Below are 18,108 nucleotides of genomic sequence, written 5' to 3' on the forward strand. Positions count from 1 at the left end.
AAGCGATTTGAGATTGAGTCTTCATATTCAACGAAGTTTTCTTTCGTGTCTTTGGTTTCAAGTTTTTTTTTAGTTTGGTTGTGTGTGTGTTCGTTTCTGGCTTTTCACTTGTCTTTGTCTCCGTGCTTTTGTTGGTAGTTTTGTAGTGTGACAGGTTGTGTGTGAGGCACAAACTATTCTGTGTCACTACACAAAGTCAGTGTTCAGGAGAAGGTGGAGCAGCAGACAGGTCGAAGGGCGACCAGCAAAACAGTCGACCAGAGAGAGTTAGCAAGGCTACAAACCACGGTCGTTTTTAAGGATTTTGTTCCGTCAAAGTCACCATACATTGCCCTACAGCCCCAGCGCGATCCACTTCGTTCGACGCTTATTAAAAGCTCTTATGCCTCTTCACCGTGATTTCTATCAATTACTGGCACTCTGAAGAAGGAAACATCTTTATCTCGACCACTTCTTAAGTGGCAATCCACAAATAAGCACAGAACCATCTTAACTATTATTATTATTATTAACTTTACTTCATACTACGAGCACTTCAAGTGTTTGTTTGTACACCACTATGGCGGATAGCAACGGTTTGTCAAGGATTTGGTCACGTGAGTGAAAACCGAGAATATTTCCCAAAAACCGTTTATTCATGACCTGGGATGGTGGTAAGTAGATATGAAATAACGGTTCTGCATCCGGTGCCGGTGCTCTCCTCCAGACCTACTCCGGGCCCCGTAATAGGCTGCTATCAATAGACGTCACTTCCGGTAATAGCTCTTTTTTGATGGCTTGTAGAATCCTGGAGGTTGTTTTGATCTCTTGTTTTCTGGATCATGTCGTGAAATAGTCAAATACAATAGTTTGAGGACCTATTTTGATATGTTTTGACATAGCATCCGCTAGTTGCCCCCAGTCAACCGCTTGTTTGTCCCCCAGTCAACTCCAAAAAGTCACGTGATTGATAGTAAGCAATAACGTTGACGTATTCTAAAGTGAGGTTCCAGTGAAGTAGGGGGAGGGGTGGTCATCCATATCTATCTTTAATTTGCTGGATTGCACCATACCAACGCAATCAGGATGACGTCACCTATAGTTTTGAAGTTCGAGTGCCTTTTGAGGTTTCAGTCCACCGATTTTAAAGTGAGGTGTCAGAGTCTGGTCTGCTTAGCCTTAATTGATTAACCGAACTCCACAAAACGAAGAAAACCACGAAGAGTATATCATGTAATTCGACTTCACGCCTCAAGAAATTAAATTTTGATTTATTTCATTCTCGTGCAACTGTCGCTGCGATATTCAAATAATGAATAAACGTCATGCATCATGAGAAATTATATTATATTTATTTCGATCTCGTATTTGTGAGAAATGTTTGACAATATTTTAGTTACGATGCGCTGTGGCACCGGGCGCAGAACCGCCATTTCATATCTACAGTGGGAGCAGTGTGATCTGGGGAGGGAGGCATTGATTAGGCTCAGGAAGGGTGGGGGGGTGGGAGGGCAGCTTTGTTTTGCATTTAAACTTATAATAGCTTAATGAAATAAAATTCTTATTTTGCAATCCTAATAATTTGTTGATTGCTATATAGGAAAGACGTTTAAGTGTCTGATCTCTCGGGAAATTAGATAGTTTGTATGATGATACTCAGGCATGCACTACATCATTACTCCTAGCATTTTCACATTTCTGTACGTTGCTAATAACTTTATGTTTATATGCCAATAAACAGGAATTCCCGAGCTTCAGTACTTTGGGGACGCCCACGTAAACCTTGAACAACACCATACAGTGACATCATGGTTTAGCGGAGATGATGCGCCCTCTCTTTCCATATCTGACAATTCTTTGTCACCAAAGACAGCACAAATCCTTCCGGATGTAGTTAAAGATGTAATGAACAGGTTTGAAAAATTGTTTTTGTTAAAAAGTCATATTGTTTAATGCTAAAGGTTTTACTATTTATCGTTGAATTTAAAATTTAATACGAAAGAGTTACAAGAAAGTGAAGTAGTATAGGGAATGGGGGTTCCAGCGCAATCTCAACACGGGGTAAGACCCGCGTCAAAAATCCACCTACGGACGACCCCCACTCCAAGTGTGGTTGAGGGCAACAGCGCACTTAAATATATTAGTCTATATATGGAGTGCGAAGAATGTAAAGAGTTCGTTAACGACTTTTGCATAATTTGTCTAAGACCTAAAGTTATCGTACCTAAGCCAGAACCCTTTTGGTGTTGTGGTAAGAAAATGCAAATAGAAGACGACACGTCAGCACAGTGTTACGAGTGTGGTAAGAATATTCGTAATGCCGTACCAAATGCTACCAGAGAGCAGTATTACGCCAATGGAGGTCGTAAGAAAACGCCATATAAGAGATTAAAATACTTCAGGGACTGGATGAGTCATATCCAAGGTTTACATCCGATATATTTAAGCGACGAAGTAAAGAAGAAAATCATAGACCATTTAGAAGAGCCAACCCCACAAAGTCTACGGAAAACGTTGAAAAAATTAAAGCTAGGGAAATATTACAAAGCTATTCCCTATCTTTTGTCTGAAATTACCGGTAAGTCTATTCCTGAGGTTTCTGATATGACAAAAGCCGAGTGGATGTTTTGTCGGCTGGATAAGGATATTCCTTATTACCCTGACGTAATTTACGAAATATTTTACAAAATAGACCCCAACCACCCCCTGTTAGGATGGATTCCGAGGCGACAATAACATATTACGCGTAATTCATACGATGAATTTATATTACGCGTAATAATTTGCCAAATAAGGTTATGCAAATAATTCATATTACGCGTAATAATTCGTCAAATAATTCATATTACGCGTAATAATTCGCCAAATAATTCATATTACGCGTAATAATTCACTGAATTTATATTACGCGTAATTTCTAGACTGACGTTCGATATGTAAATAGAATCCCGTCACGCTCTTTTCAAAGCAGATGTTTACTGAGCAAGCTTTCTTTGAAGCTCTTCTTTCGCTTCTTGGTAGATCTTTTTGCGAGATTCCTCGGAAAGATCTTTTACGACTGTTTTTTTGTTCCTTATGTCCGACTTTAATTTCTCGTATTTGTCTTCTTCGGTCAGAATAAGCGAGAATTCTACGTCGTCTATCTTTCTGTCACGCAAAGCCTTTGAGACAAGGTCGGTAATAGTATTTACTTTAGCCCTAGACAGAGCTATTGTCGTGTCATGCCTGGATATTTTCGTGATAGCTTTTTCATAATACCCGTAGCAACAGCCGAAATAATACCACAGGCTGCCCCAACGCTGGCCAAAGGAACGCCAACGACTATTCCGGGTCCAGTAAGCGAAGTAGCAACGCCGGAGCCCGTTAACACAACAGATATGGACCCTGAAGTTATCGAAATCTTATGTAGCGTACTCCGGGCTCTGACGTACTTTTTTCTAACTTTTTCATAGTGTTTTGTCTGCCCTTCCAAGTAAGCCAGGATTAAGTTCGCTTTATTCAGACGAAAGTTTTCAGCGTTTAATTCGTTAGGTTCCTTAGGAAGTTCAGGATAAAGTGGAGGCGCTGATGGTATAACATCCATTATATATACTAATGTACGACGCTTTTGGGAATGATATTGAGGAGCAGCCACATCACGACAACCGGGATTACTGGAATTGGAGAGCATTTAGGAAGATGTTTCCACATGCAGACCCCAGTAAGTTCGAAAGAAGACCCGATGGTATTTACTATAACGGCTCTAGGATGTACAGCAACGAGGATTTGAAGCCTACGCTGGTTAATCAAATAGACGATCAACTGAAGCATTCGCCAATGCATAAGCTAACGCCAGCGCCAACGCATGTTGAACCCAGTTGGTCAAAGGAATTATTGCTTGGTACCAGTACTTATCCGATACCCGCAGTTTCATTTGATAAACACCCAAGCTTGGACCTAACGCTGAACATGCGGATTTTTAACAAGCATTCCTTTCCGTTAAAGGTGCGGGATATCTTCAAAGACGTACCCATTATTCATACCACCGCTAAGGAATCTCATGAATGGTTAAGTGGTCCTAACATGCGTTATTGGCCGCAGCAACTAAACTTTGCAGTTTGGTGTGCCACTAGCGGCTGTGGTGTAAGCGCAAGCTTGATGAAGAATTCAATATTTATGTTTCATTTTCACTTACGGTTAGAAGAATACTGCATGAAATGGGTGTTATTGCGCTGCCGGGAGATGCCACGTTTTATCCAAGAGATAATAAATACAGCGTGCCGGCTTATGACAGACTTTGTAAGGAGTTTGACGTTGTAGGGAAGGATTTCCGATGCACTGCCGGCGCTAACAATGGTCTGGGGTATATTTGGGCTTATTGGGGGATTGGTGGACACGAGCTAAGTGATAAGGAAGTTCATGCGTTGAATCTACGATGGAACACTGGGTATCACAAAGAAACTCACGACAGTAGCACCTTCTTTGAACCAAACGCTAAGACCACTAAGGAAGTTAGAGACGGACCTTTGTTCAAAGACGAGGGCGGTAAGTATGCAGGGGCTAATCCACTGATTATCAAAATTACCAACGACGAGCAAACAAAGCAATATCTTAATTTCATACCCCCAGAAGGTAAAGGACTAACCAAAGCCGGCCTTGCCCGTTTAAAACCGCAGCATAGAAGCTTACGTGTATTCTATCCTTGGAGCTCAGGTAAACACCCGATCCAGCATAATCGGAAATACTGGCGCCGCAGAAGAAACGCGAGCCGAAGCCTTGATCTTATTTGAAAGTTCAATCTTGGAGGGCGACATTAGCAAGGGCGTACAGCGTTACCAACTAGCCATACAAAATTCTAAGGCGAGGTTGGACTACGCAGTAGCCCCGGGTTGTTGGTTAATGCCTAGTAATTTATCTATAAATACTGGTTCTGTAGTAGGATACAACAACAAACTGCAGCGAGCTACTAAGGATATGAAGTTTGGGGTGAACGACGTGAACTCTGACACTCTTAGGAACATTCCTCACTTCGTAGAGAAGCCAAAAAAGTCACACGAAACGAAGCTACCCGTAGTTAAGAAACCATCAAAGAAGGTCCTGCCTGCGATACCTGAGGAATATGACCATAACTTACTAAAGGCCGGCCTAGCAGCTGCAAGCATTGGTCTGAGTTATTATATATGGCGATGAACAACCCCTACGTAACTGGAGTAGATTGCGTTTATACGACTTACACAGGCGAGAAAAAATACACCCAAGCATCTTGGGTTGATGTCACGGGGATGTCCGTGGATTTGAACTACTCCGGAAAGAAGTTGATATTATGCAGCATTTCTTTGGGGGCCGTTAGCAGTGCGAATATAGGATTTCGTTTCTGTGACGACAATGGAGTATTACAGCCCATGCGCGCGAAGACGAACAACAGAGAGCCCACGCATTTCTCAGTAGAGCCGCCAACGAATAGCTCTGAGAATCTTTCCGTTTGGACTTTCCACATGGTTGCTGATTGCCACGGGAAGGTAAAGCTACAGATAAGAGTAGATGACACCGGGAGTGTTTGCATAAATAGCATAGAAAATCAAAGGAATACTGTCTATAACCACATGACCATCAGCACTTTGACGGTAATGAGCCTCTAGAAGGGAACTTGTTCCCTGTAATATATGAATCCATACGTGAGGGAAACGCGTTATACCCACCGCTTAGATGAAGAGGGATATGACAACGGCGCTTGGCATGACGTTGGACTGTGGGTTGAGGTTGGGGGCACTGCATTGGTCATTTGCACTATTAGCATTAATGCAAATACGCATGCGAATGTGGGGTTTAGGCTTATCGATGAGAATAATAAGCCCCTGCTTCCTTATCGAACTTCAACGAACACCAGGAAAGTTACCCATTTTTCGATGGAGCCCTACACTGGATCCACTGAAGACCTAACGCCAGTGACTTTTCATATGCTAGCCAATTGTAAATATGCTAAGTTGCAAGTCACTTCTGATGACGGCAAGTTTGGGATAAATCGCATAGGTCGCAGGCCCGCTAATGCAGCCTGGAGTCATAAGCCCATTTCTACCATGAGTGTGTTGCCGCTGGTTCCAAATTACCAGGGCGGTGCTAATACCGTCTTTCATTATCCTCAAAGCAGGACACCGTCCGATGAGAAGGATAAGATCAAGCCTTCATCTTCTTCAGGAGGACCACCCCAATAGCGACGACTAATATCCAAATGTTATTCCCCACGAACTTTAACAATTCTCCGCCAGTCCTAAGTGCCAAGGAAACAACCGAACCCAGCAGCCCAGGCAAGCCGGCTGCCATCTTTTTTCCCAAGTCCGTCAGCCCATTGCCTAATTTCTTTACGCCCGCGCCCGTAGCCTTAAGCACGGATAGGATAACTCCTACTACGGTGCTAATAGCGACTGCAAATGCCAGCGGAACGCCATACTTCAAAAGGGCTCTTTTTACCTTTTCCTTGGTAGTAAGCCCCAGCTCCTTTTCCAGGTTGTCCTTTTGCGCCTGTAATTCCGCGACTCTTTCCTGAAGGGTTTCTACTTCCTTTTGAGCTGCCTCCCTTTCCTCTTCAGTACGAGTTTGGTCATTGATTATTTCCTGCTGCCGCTCTATTTGCCCCTCCAGGTCTTCAATGGCCTGATCTCTTTGTCGGATTTGCTCCTCTTTAGTGTTGATTTCGGCAACCAACTGCCGCCGTTCCTCCAAAGAGCCGGTTATGGTGATATGCAAGTTTTTAGCTTCTTCCTTGCTCATGTCTAGGTCTTGCAGGGCGAGCTCGAAAGCCTTTTGGGCTTGATCTCTTTCACGTAAGGCATTTTCTTTTTGTTCTCTCATTTCTGTTATTCTTTGGTTTTTATCGTTAAGTTCTCTCTTTTGAGCATCAAGGAGTAGTTGGTTTTGTCGCATGTATTCTGCTTCCCTTTCCTCCAACGTTTCTTGCAGCCCCTCAGCGCGTTTTTCTAACGCAACCCTTTCATTTATGTTTTCCAATCTTTCTAACATGCTTCTAGTGGCACGCTGGAAGCCTTTTAATCTTGCTACGTCACCCCTAACTTCGCCATTTTCGTCAAAGAGGGGCTGCGGTTTTGTCCAGCGGTCTTTATCAGGAAATCTCAGGTCTTGAACGCTTATGAGGACTTTGTTTCCGCGTTCTGTGAGCCTTACGTCGTCAGCATCGAAGTGGGAATAGCGCTCATTTAGCTCTTCCATTGCCCACTCTACGGTTTCCCGCGCGGCTGCCTCAGGCTGCTCTATGTTTTGAAGCTCCAAGTACTCAGGGACGGGGCTGCCGTGGTTTTTTGATTGCCACATGCGATTCAAGGCTGCCTTGAAGCTTTTCCATCTATTACCATACTTGTTTTCTAGAGCCATGTCGTAGATTAGGGGGTCGGTATCCGCGCCTTTAGTCCATGCGTCGTATTCTTCGTCATTGATATCAACTTGACCGTCTTCGGTAAGGGGATCAAAATCCGTTCCTTCTACTTCCATTATATATGATAAGCTCAAAGTTAAACCCCAACATATTACCTAAGCAGGTCGGCGGACTGAAAGCAGAACGCACCTTTCACCGGGTTACATTCACACCTTCTAGCGCAAAGCCGGGGGAGACGCTGTACGTAGGCGTACCCCGCCTAACGGATAACCTAGTCCTAGTACCCGGTACCTTGGCTTTGAGGTTTGACCTAGCAATACAGCCAGATACCGCAGACGCGCGTCACGTCGTCAATAATGCGGGTAGAAACCTCGTTTCCAAAATGCGTGTAAAGTTCGCCGGGGAATCCTTGCTGGACTTAAACAGGTATGATTTGTATACCACGTACAAAGACTTATGGTTGACTGCATTTGACCGTGCACAAAGGATAGAGCAGGGAATAGCAAGCGTAGCCATACGCAAGGTAAGAAGCGCAACCTCTGGCGCCTCAGGAGAAGACGAAATAAAGACGGCTTATGGTACTAAATATGTTGTTCCATTAGATTTCGAAATTATCACGAACCACGGTGCATACTACCCAAGGCAGCTAAGCGAACTGCAGTTCGAAGTGACCCTAGCAGACACTACGAACATCCTGCAAGGAAAAGATGTAAGTTCATCAGCCGTGGATCCTTATTTCATCAAGAACTTGGAGCTGCAGTACGAAACGGTATACAGCGAAGAGCTGGCTCGTAGCGCTGGCATGGAATACAGCGCCGGGAAGGCTTTCCTTTACGATCACGTCGTGATGTACAAGACGTTCAGCTTTACGAACAACGTCGAAGAGGTCATCAACCAAAGCATTAACCTTCCCAGGCGCAGCCTTACAGGGATAATGTTGCTGTTCGCAAAGACATACACGGCAGGATTGCGTGACTCTGAGGCATTCTTTAATCCTAACATCACTAACGTAGGCGTTAGCATTAACGGAGTGCCTAATAAGGTTTACTCACAAGGGATAAAGCCCGAGGACATGTACCGGGAAGTCGCGCGTAAGTTTGGCGGCCAAATTAGCCCAAAGGAATTCTTTAAGGATAAGTATGCGCTGTGGATCGACATGCGCACGACGAACGACGAAGACCTACATGGACAGGGATTACGCCTGGTAAATACCCAGGACGGCATTACGTTGGAGATCAAGCGCACCAAAGACGCCAGCGACACTACTAAGATAAATGCATACATTTTCGTAGTCTCAGACGCGCAGCTAAGCGTGGAAATGAATCAGCTAAAAAGCGTTGCCTATTAAAATATCCCTTACGTATAATATGCTCCGCGTATTCGAAAACAACGAAACTAAACTGCAATGCCTAGTGCAAAGCGACAAGCTGTACTTTAAGGCGAAAGAGGTAGCAAAGGCATTAGGTTACGCAGACACCAAAGATGCTATTAAAGTCCACGTGCGGGATAAGCATAAGAAGAGGCTTAGTGAATTTAGAATAGAGGTGAATCGCCTCCCTTCTGGTTCACACCCACAATCCCTGTACGTGACGGAATCTGGTTTGTATCAGTTAATATTTAGCTCCAAGCTACCGACAGCAGAGGCATTTCAAGATTGGGTCTTCGAGGATGTCCTACCTACGTTAAGGAAGACGGGAAAGTACTCGTTGGATGGTCCAAATAAGTTGGTCTTCAAGATCGAGAATGAGTTTGACTTACATAAGAAGGTCATCGATTACATACGCCGGTTTCACCCTACGCTGTTATTAGCACCTGGACTCGGGGAATTGCAAGATACCACCAGTAAAAGGATAACGTGCTGGCAAAAGGGCTACCAGGCAGGTCAACCCGACATCCTAATTCTTAACTCCCATAAAAAATACAATGGGTTATGTCTGGAACTGAAGACGCCAAAGGGTAACGGCGTATTGTCCGACAAACAAAAAGCGGTATTGACGCAATATGAAATGAATGGTTATCTTACGATGGTTTGCAACGATTACGATCTGATCTGCAGGGAAATCGACCGTTACGTCGACGGCATTCGCATACCTTGTCCTGGCTGCGTTAAGGCTTTCAAGTCACAGGAGACGCTACAAACGCACCGAAAGATATTTCATAAATATAATGATAGTTGAACAAACTCACTGGCGCGAATTAATACAAGGCATTTCATACAAAATAAAAAATTACGTCGTCTTCGAGGACATTAACCGTTTAAGGTTGGTCCTCTTAGACGGCAGCCAAGAGTACAGTTTATGGGCTCCTGACTGCGTACGGTACGTACTGCAAGGCGAAGAGTACACTCACGTACGTAGCTATGGTAAAGTCAACGGTCGATGGAAGTTCGACGTTGAAAGAAAGGCGGAGGCTAATCCATTGTGTGATTAGTCGTCCTCATGGGCTTCTAGGTATTGGTCTGCTACGTCGGACCTCATTTTTTCCGACATGAAATCGATCGATATCGTAATCAAGGCTCCTCCTGCGAACGCTGCGACGTAAGGTAACATCATATATTAGACCATTCTTTTCGTATTGCAAGGTAATGGTCTAAAGGCTTGGGACCTTCGTACAGGCAACACCAAATATGTTGACCGCTGCGTTGACAACCACATTTATCGCAGATGCCGTCCCAGTGTTCTCGGTTCTCCCATCTTACTCCTTCGTAGTCGTCAAAGCATACGAAATCTTGGTCTATTTCTTTTTTACGCAGCACTAAAGCCCGGCTGGTTTCAAGGGGGCAACATCGCTCTGCTAAATCGCCGTGGGTTTCACAGACGACTTCTTCGAGGTGGTAACGTCGGCAGCGGTATTTATGCCAGTTCTCTTCAAAGAGGGGTTCATCGCATCGGTGGCAATGGCCTTTAAGGCAGACTCTATGCTCGCGGTGATATCGTAGGGCCTGTACGGTGGACAATTCCTTACCGCAGTCGCCACAAACAGTGCTGATGGTCTTTTGACAGACTTTCTTGGAAAGATGGTATTGCAGTCGCTGCTTGCTACTAAAAGCTCTATCACATTGCACGCACTTCATTATATATACCTCATTTTTTATTGTTAAATTGTTAAATGTCAGCAAGAGACAATTACGTAGATCTTATTTTTTATTGTTAAATTGTTAAAATACGGTAAGAGACGAATGTAGATTTCATTCTTTGTAGGAACTTAACGATGAAAGATATAGACCATTCTTTGACATCATCTGTGCAGCATTTAACAAAATAACAATAAAAAATAGACTATCCTTCAATGTCATCTTTGCAGCATTTAACAAAATAACAATAAAAAATGAGGTCTATGCTAATTCCTTTGGTGGAAATCAGTAAGACCTTCTTTACGACCTTTTCATCGAGCATCTTCTAAAGTCCTTTGTGCTTTAGTATCCGCAGGACACCAATGTCCAACGAAGTCTCCTTCAGAGAATACCTCATTACAGTGACGGCAGCTGTGTTTCTTACGAGGCTTTGGCGTTGGAGGGGTAGCGACTATGCAGTCATCGGATGGTTCAGTAGGTACTTTAGGCGTAATGCAGTCAGCGGCTAATTCAGATGTAATGCAGTCCATATATATAATCACAGAGGGTATCGCATGAAATCCTTAAGGGAATCCCTAGTCCAGCCTATCATCGTCCAGAGTGCAGCAAGCCTTTCTGTGCGCTTCAGACTACACATTTCGTCGTACAATTCCTGCACGCGCTCTTTTAACCGATTTATTTCCTCTCTTTGCAGATCTATGGTGTCTTTTTTATCTTTTGCGTCGGCTATGATTTTTTGCATTGCTTCCACTGGTTCCATCTATATATGAACCCAGATCACATACCTTGTAACGCTCTGATAGTAGGACCCACCGGCTGTGGAAAGACACAATTTGTCGTGGAGCAGCTATTAGGACCCTTTAGATACCGCTTCGACTATATCGTGCTATTATGCCCCACCTACAGGAATAATGTTACCTGGGAAGGCATAGGAGTGAAAGACGACGACTTCTTTGTGGACATCTTAGACCCCAACGAGTTATCCAGCCATCTTAAGTTCTGGCACAAGCAATTCCCTAAAGATACACAGACTTTATTCATATTGGATGACATTGCCTGTGGGGATGACGTAAAAAAGCGCACCTCCGAATTGGTGAAGCTTGCTTTCAGCGGTAGGCATGACAATATCAGCGTTTGGTTACTCTCGCAGCAGCTTACCAGCGTCTCTAAACCCTTTAGGGAAAACATAGGCTCCCTGGTCGTATTTTATACTCCGAGCAAGTCAGACCTGGAAACCATCTTAAGCGACTACGGCGGTGAGATAAGCAAGGAACAGTTGCATGAATACATGCGGCATCTAAAGACGCACCAACATTCCAAGATGATCTTCTCTTTGAGGTTTCCTTATGACGTTAATGTATATGGAGATTGAGCAGTTGATAGATGAAGTCCCCACGCAGTTAAGTGAACAACTCAACATCCTTGTGTCTTCTGGGAAGTGTAAAGAAATGATAGGTAAGGAACTTACCCATGAGCAAGTTAATAAGCTGTCAGAAGAGGAGGTTAAGAAGTTCCATAAGAGGTACGAGGCTGCCCTCGCAAGTAAGACCACGGACGCCGTAGCAGACTCCGCTATCCGACTTGCCACTAAATTGCTTGGACTTGCGCTGCCCATAGACGACGTGGAGCAACTACAGAAGGACATAAGAGATGACTATGTCATCGCCCAAGAACTTAAGATAACCTGCGGGTGGTTGTCTTTAAAGTGCGGTAAGTTAATGGCAGTCGCCTCTGCGGCACTTCACGTAGCTCAGCACGTCGACTTGAAGGAGGTACTAGGTTCCTTCGGAACATCTTGGAAGGACTTCAAAAAGGACAGAGAAGTTGAAAAGGTCTTTCAGGCAGCACTTGCTGAGGTACCTGATCAAGTCGCCTCAAGTACTTAGTCAAGTCGTCCTTAAGTACTTAGTCAAGTCGTCCTCAAGTACTTAGTCAAGTCGTCCTTAAGTACTTGCTCAGGTCCTATTAAGTTACTTATCAAGTCCTTCAAGTCCTTAGATATAAATGGAACCAGAGTCGAAGGTAGAGCAGCCCCAAGAGGAGCAAAAGATTACCAAGGCTAAATCTCCAGGCAGAGTTGCCGCGGGGAAGAAGCTCGCGGAGATGAATAGGAAGAACAAAGCCAAAAAAGAAGAAAAGGTGGAGGAAAGAGAAGAGGAATCCTTTTGGAACCCTGGGTACGTCATTGGCGCGTTAGGAGTCGCTATAGCAGCAGGCAGCCTTTACTTACAATGGCGGGCTACGAAGCCAAAAGTAGAACCACCAACATATCACGCGCCCGTGCACGCACCTGTGGAGCCGGCTGTTAGAAAAAGTAAGATCCCTGAAATGGAGTAATAACCTTCTCGCTTTGTAATATAATGTCGACCGCGTTGTTGAAAACTGTTGAAGAAGCAGCTATCATTACTTCCATCGTTGCGGGTATTGGTTGGGTAGGTAAGAAAGTGCTCAAAGAAGACTTTACTGAAGACCCAAGCAAGAGCTTCGCTAATTTTGCTAAAATGACCGCTGCCGTAGGCGGAGCTATCATGGTAAAGGATTACCTACGGAAGGAAAAGTACCTGCCAACGACGTAACTCGTGAAAATCCCTGTGATTTTCTAATATATAATGGCTAGCGTGGTCGCAGGTGGAGTTATTGCAGCTTTAGCATTCACTGGAGCTAATTATGGTGGTCAGTATTTGGATAGATTAGTCAGAGGCGACAAAAGCGGAGATTTGGCCGCCGAAAGGAAGAGACACGACTTAGCGCTGGAGAAATATCAGCGAGACGTGGCGGCTTGGAATGAAAAAAGACAAGCTTACAGGGATTGGTTGGATAAGAATTACCAAGACAAAATGCAGGCGGATAAGAACTTCGAAAATACAGACTACGCCTTTAAGCTCTATGCGCAAGCACACCCCGCGGCATTAACGGGGTTAAGAAGGCCTCAGTTTAAGAATTACTATCAGCCTTCTAAGAAACAAAAAGATAGTGAGCTGGTCTTTGTAGGAGTCGCAGGGCTGGCAGGAGGCGTAGCTTTGGCGTATCTGCTCTAACGAAGGAAACTGTGTTTCCTGAAATATATGATCGTCTTTTTGGAAAGCGACAAGAATAACTTTACCACTTATTTGAATCCCCCCATTAAAGCCCATAAGGTTCGGCTGGTTAGTTGCTCTTTGTACAATTCTTGGTATAATTTAGTCAATGCCTTGATCACTGAGCATAAAGGCGGCGGCAATTATCAAGGCGTATTGCTGCCCGATGGACATTACACACCAATCACCCTTGCTAAGGAATTAGCAAAACACGGTTATACTCTCACCACAGGATTGCCGCACGAAATGACCCTCAAACATAATATGTCAAATTATTCAATGACTTTTGGAAAGTCTGACCCACTGGGATCTTTATTATGTGCCTCGGGCAAGACAATTACCGACACAGCCATACCTGTGAAATGGAAAGTCGCATCCTCTTACGAAGTCTATTGCGACTTGGTCCATAGTTACAACAATGGAGAAAAGTCTTCTCTTATGTCCAAGTTTCTGCCCAAAGGTAATCCATTTGACCTGGTAGAATACACTCCCATTTCTTTGAGCTATGACTTGTCTAATTTGGTAGAAAGCATAAACATCACCATTAAAGTGGACGGAAAGACGGTGGATTTTAACGGACGTAAGATCAATCTTGTTTTGGAATTCATATAATGGGTCGCGTAGAGGACAAACTCAAAAGGATTTACTATGGGCCGGAAGGCTATTGGAGAGGAGCGTCAGCTATCAAGAAACTCGCGACCGCGGCCAGGGTATCAGACGAAACAGCTAAGAACTGGTTGAAAAAACAAACCCTCTGGCAGGTTTATCTTCCCGTGCCCAAGTACATTCCCAGACCCAGCTTTACCGTAAATACCCCCAATGAAGTTCATCAAGCGGATTTGCTTTTCTTGCCGCACGATAAGGTGAGAAAAAAGACCTATAGGTACGCTTTGACCGTAGTCGATATCGCAAGCAGATACAAGGACGCCGAACCTATAACCAGCAAGGATTCTGGGGAAGTCGCAGAAGCCCTAGGTAGGATTTATAAGCGCGTCTTGAAATGGCCTAAGCTGCTGCAAGTGGATGCGGGAACGGAGTTCATGGGCGTGGTTACTAAGACCCTGAAAGACCACAGCACTAAAATTAGAAGAGCTAAAGCAGAGTACCACAGGGGCCAGAGCATCGTCGAAAGATTTAATAAAACCTTGGCCGAGCGTCTCTTTGGGTACCAGTATTGGAAAGAGCTGGAAGATCCGTCCAAACGCAACAGGGAATGGACTCAGAGGCTCCCCCAGGTCATCGCGGCTTTGAACAACGAGGCGGCCAGGGCTACGGGAATGAAACCCAGGGATGCCATAAAAAAGAAACACGTGGAACACAAGTCCTTCATCAGAAGTTCGAGGGCGGTCTTCCCCCAGGAAAAAAGATTAGGCGATGTCACGGTTCGATATCTCTATGAGCCGGGTGAATTAGAAGGAGGATCCAAAAGAGCTACGGATCCTAATTGGTCTTTGGAAACTTATCAGATCCGAAGTGCGATAGCTAAGAAGGGCCAGCCCATCTTGTATTATCTTCATGATGGTCCCACGCGTGGGTTCGTCAAAGAAGAACTGCTTATCGTGTGATGTCCGAATGCTATCGTATGCACTCCGTCATCACACATCCATCGCTTACCGTCAAATGCAGACAGTGACACCTTCTCCTGCGTGACGTTATGTATCTGATGACCATAGCTGCGCAGGCTGTTCATCTTATGCCGCTGTTCCTTGCGTGTTCGTAATACGTTGAGGTAGGACTCGTGCGTAATGTCCTTCTTAACCACATACTTTTTTACGCCTTTAGCTTTCTTTTCTACGCCGTCTAACTTTAGCACGCTGTACATCTTTGGTTTCAGACCCACGTACTCTACTATGGGTTTTCCTAACATTTCGTCTTTCATCTTCCCAATTACCTTCTTATTCTTCGCAGAGTAAAGGAAGTGCTCCTTCGGGTAACCGCTGGTGTCGTACTCGTCTATGTCGGGGAGGCAGTCTTTGTAAACGTCTTCCGTTTGCACTTCTAGAATTAGGGAGTCGGTGTCTGTGTACAGGAGGCGACAGCGGTCTCCGTACTTTGGCTTAAGCTTATCGTAGTAGAACTCGTACATAAGCAGCTTCGATAGATCCAGCACCGTAAAGCCTGTGTAAACGGGCTTGTTTAGTAAGAGGTTTGCCCTTTTCATGTGAATCACGTAGAAGTTCAGCATTTCTACGTATCTAACGAAGCCTGGCTGTGACACGTATGCTTCTGCTTCCTCTTTGGTGCTGACTATTTTTACGCTTACGCGCTTGCGGATGTTCTCCATTGTCTTTCCGAACACGCTGTTGTTCATCAGTTTGAAGAGGTTTTTCTCGAAGTCATTTTTCGCTGCGGTACGCTTTTGCGTGTTAAAGTCAATGTAGGGGCGCATCCAGGGTTCCTGCGTGAATTTTAGGACTCTGTGGATCTTCTCTACGCGCATTCCGTGTCGCACGTAGAACTGCAGGTTGCGGTAATGTACCACATACTTCTTCTTATCCATCAGGTTCATAGTTAGTTTCCTGTACGGTTTGTAACCAGGGCACATTTGCTTTTGCAGCGGACTTAGCTGCTTAAATGGTATCTCTATCGCTTCTGGTGCTAAGGGGAACTCATTGTGTTCGTCGTGCAGGCGCTCTGGGTACTCCAGATCCACTTCTAAGACGTAACCCTTGTCTTCCTCCTTTCCTACCTGCATGTAGAAGTCTATCGGCTTCACTGGATCCCATTCGAAGTCTCTCACAGGTAGGTACTGTGACATTGCCCAACCATAAAGGTTATTCGCATCCAGGTAGTAAATGTATGTGGTTGGTTTCTCTGGGTCGTGCTCTACTAAGGGGTTGTTTGCGCGGGCGTAACGTCGGCTGGGTCCGCATACGCCGCCACGAATACCGTCTTCCATAAACCGATACATGTCGTACTCCGTTAGGAGATCCAACTGCGCATTTGTCTTCTTTAACAAAGCACTCCAGCTGAGCCCAGGAGCCGTGTAGAAATTAGCGGGATCCAATCCGTAATATTCCATAGCCATCTTTCTGAAGCTTTGGAAAACATCTGCAAGCAGCACTACGTCAGACCTTAGGTAGATGTCGTGGTAGTCACCCATGTTCTCACAGGAGTACTTTTCCCACACGTCTAACGCATGCTGGTACTCCTCATCCTTTATACCAGACTCGTTTAGGGTGCTGTAGAAGCGATCTTTGGGTGGTAGGGGTCCTTTGAATCGATCCCAGGAGTCCATGTATTCGTATGGGTAGACTCCTTTCCTTTCCGCGCCGTATTGACTGGAAATGGGAAAGTTGGTGTTATACTTTACGAGGTTTGCTAAGGAGTCCGCCATGAACTGCTGCGAGTCTAAGAACTTCAGCTTGCCCACAGTTACGGACATGTACCTTTCTTTGTTGTTGGGTATGCACTTTACTTCGGAGCCGTCTGTTCCTTGTAAAAGTAAGTGACTGTCGTAACCCCTTAAATTGTGAAAGAATACGGGTATTTCCATTTCTGGATCTACTTTGAAGTTTATATTGCATTTCCAATGAGCCGCTCCTCTGTATTTACCCGTGATGTGGCAGTGATCTCTAACCTTATCCACATAGAAATCCTCAACAAATGCTTTGTGGCAGTGAATGCAATGCGTGGAGGGCTTTCCCGGCTTCTCACCCTTCTTAGCATACTTCCCGCATTTAAAATGAGCTTCTCCTAGATACTTTCCATCTTCATCCCACGCTTTCTTGGCCCGTCTTCCAAACTGGAGAAGCGTATGTTGGCAAATGTGGCATTTCTTTGCCTTGTTAAAAGCCTCCTGGTTCTCTTTGGTAAATTCCATCTTCTTTGGACGTCTTAATTGTTCTCTTATCTCCCCCTCCTCTTCTCGCAATGCTTCTAGAAACTCATTAGCTGCGTTCTTACCTCGGTAAATCACAGGAGGGTTTGCTTTACCATCTGATCTGACTACTATGTAACCAAAGGAGCAGATCTCGTGTAATCCTACCTTATTCGTGGCGCCACGTTTCTGCTCTTCCTTAGTTATCAACGCTTCGAAGTCTGCATATATCACGTAAGGCACTTGCATCTGCTTTTGATGGTCTGCGTATGAAAGCTCTTTGTTGGTGGGCATCTGGATCCGTTGCGCCACTTCTTCGACTCCGCGGCAGATCTCATCGTGTTTCTTTAGGGCATTTAAGGATGTAAATGACAGCAAGCAGCAGTCGCAGAAGTACTTTTTACCTTTGTGCTTAGTATGTCTGTAGAATAGTCTGCTAATGTGTTTAACCCATGAGTAGTGTCCGCCGTGGTAGAATAAATGTACGCGCTCTCCTTTACTTTTTGACAGAACTAACGGTACTATCGTTTGGTCTCTGACTCCGTAAACGTTAATGGCTAGATCGTTCATTTCCTCAAATATGGGGATGTCTATCAACTGCATGGGAAATTCCACACCATCCCACTCTAAATCATCTGTGGGATACTTACTTGTCCTACAGGGATCCTTCTCTGCTGGATACAGTGCAGACCTGATTGCCCACATAAAGCATCGATTGTCTTCATTCTTCACGTTTACAATAGCCTTCTTCCTTTCTACCCACGTTGGTAGCGGCACGTAACTCCCCCCTCGT

The 18,108-nt window shown here is 44.7% G+C and overlaps 1 protein-coding gene and 1 long non-coding RNA gene across 4 annotated transcripts in view; both read left to right on the forward strand.

Moving 5' to 3' along the window:
* LOC116308610 (uncharacterized) overlaps nt 1-18,108 on the forward strand; it is a 176,160-nt gene that overhangs the window by 99,237 nt on the left and 58,815 nt on the right. The window lies entirely within an intron of this gene.
* Nucleotides 1,711-12,091, forward strand: LOC148905379 (uncharacterized). 3 transcript variants are annotated; one of them, XM_089040153.1, is made up of 3 exons: nt 1,711-1,892; nt 10,765-10,892; nt 11,113-12,091. In XM_089040153.1, the coding sequence occupies exons 2-3, from the start codon at nt 10,872-10,874 to the stop codon at nt 11,788-11,790; spliced, it is 699 nt and encodes a 232-aa protein (XP_088896279.1). In that variant the 5' UTR covers nt 1,711-1,892; nt 10,765-10,871; the 3' UTR covers nt 11,791-12,091. The 3 variants fall into 3 exon arrangements, with proteins under 3 accessions (XP_088896279.1, XP_088896278.1, XP_088896277.1); XM_089040152.1 differs by lacking the exon at nt 1,711-1,892 and having other exon boundaries at nt 8,458-10,896; nt 11,113-12,089; XM_089040151.1 differs by lacking the exon at nt 1,711-1,892 and having other exon boundaries at nt 8,458-10,892; nt 11,113-12,089.

This window comes from Actinia tenebrosa, unplaced genomic scaffold (genome assembly GCF_029948245.1).
Source record: "Actinia tenebrosa isolate PJP-AT-01 unplaced genomic scaffold, QUT_ActTen_1.0 PGA_scaffold7__59_contigs__length_16204524, whole genome shotgun sequence".
Classification (NCBI taxonomy): Eukaryota; Metazoa; Cnidaria; class Anthozoa; order Actiniaria; family Actiniidae; genus Actinia; species Actinia tenebrosa.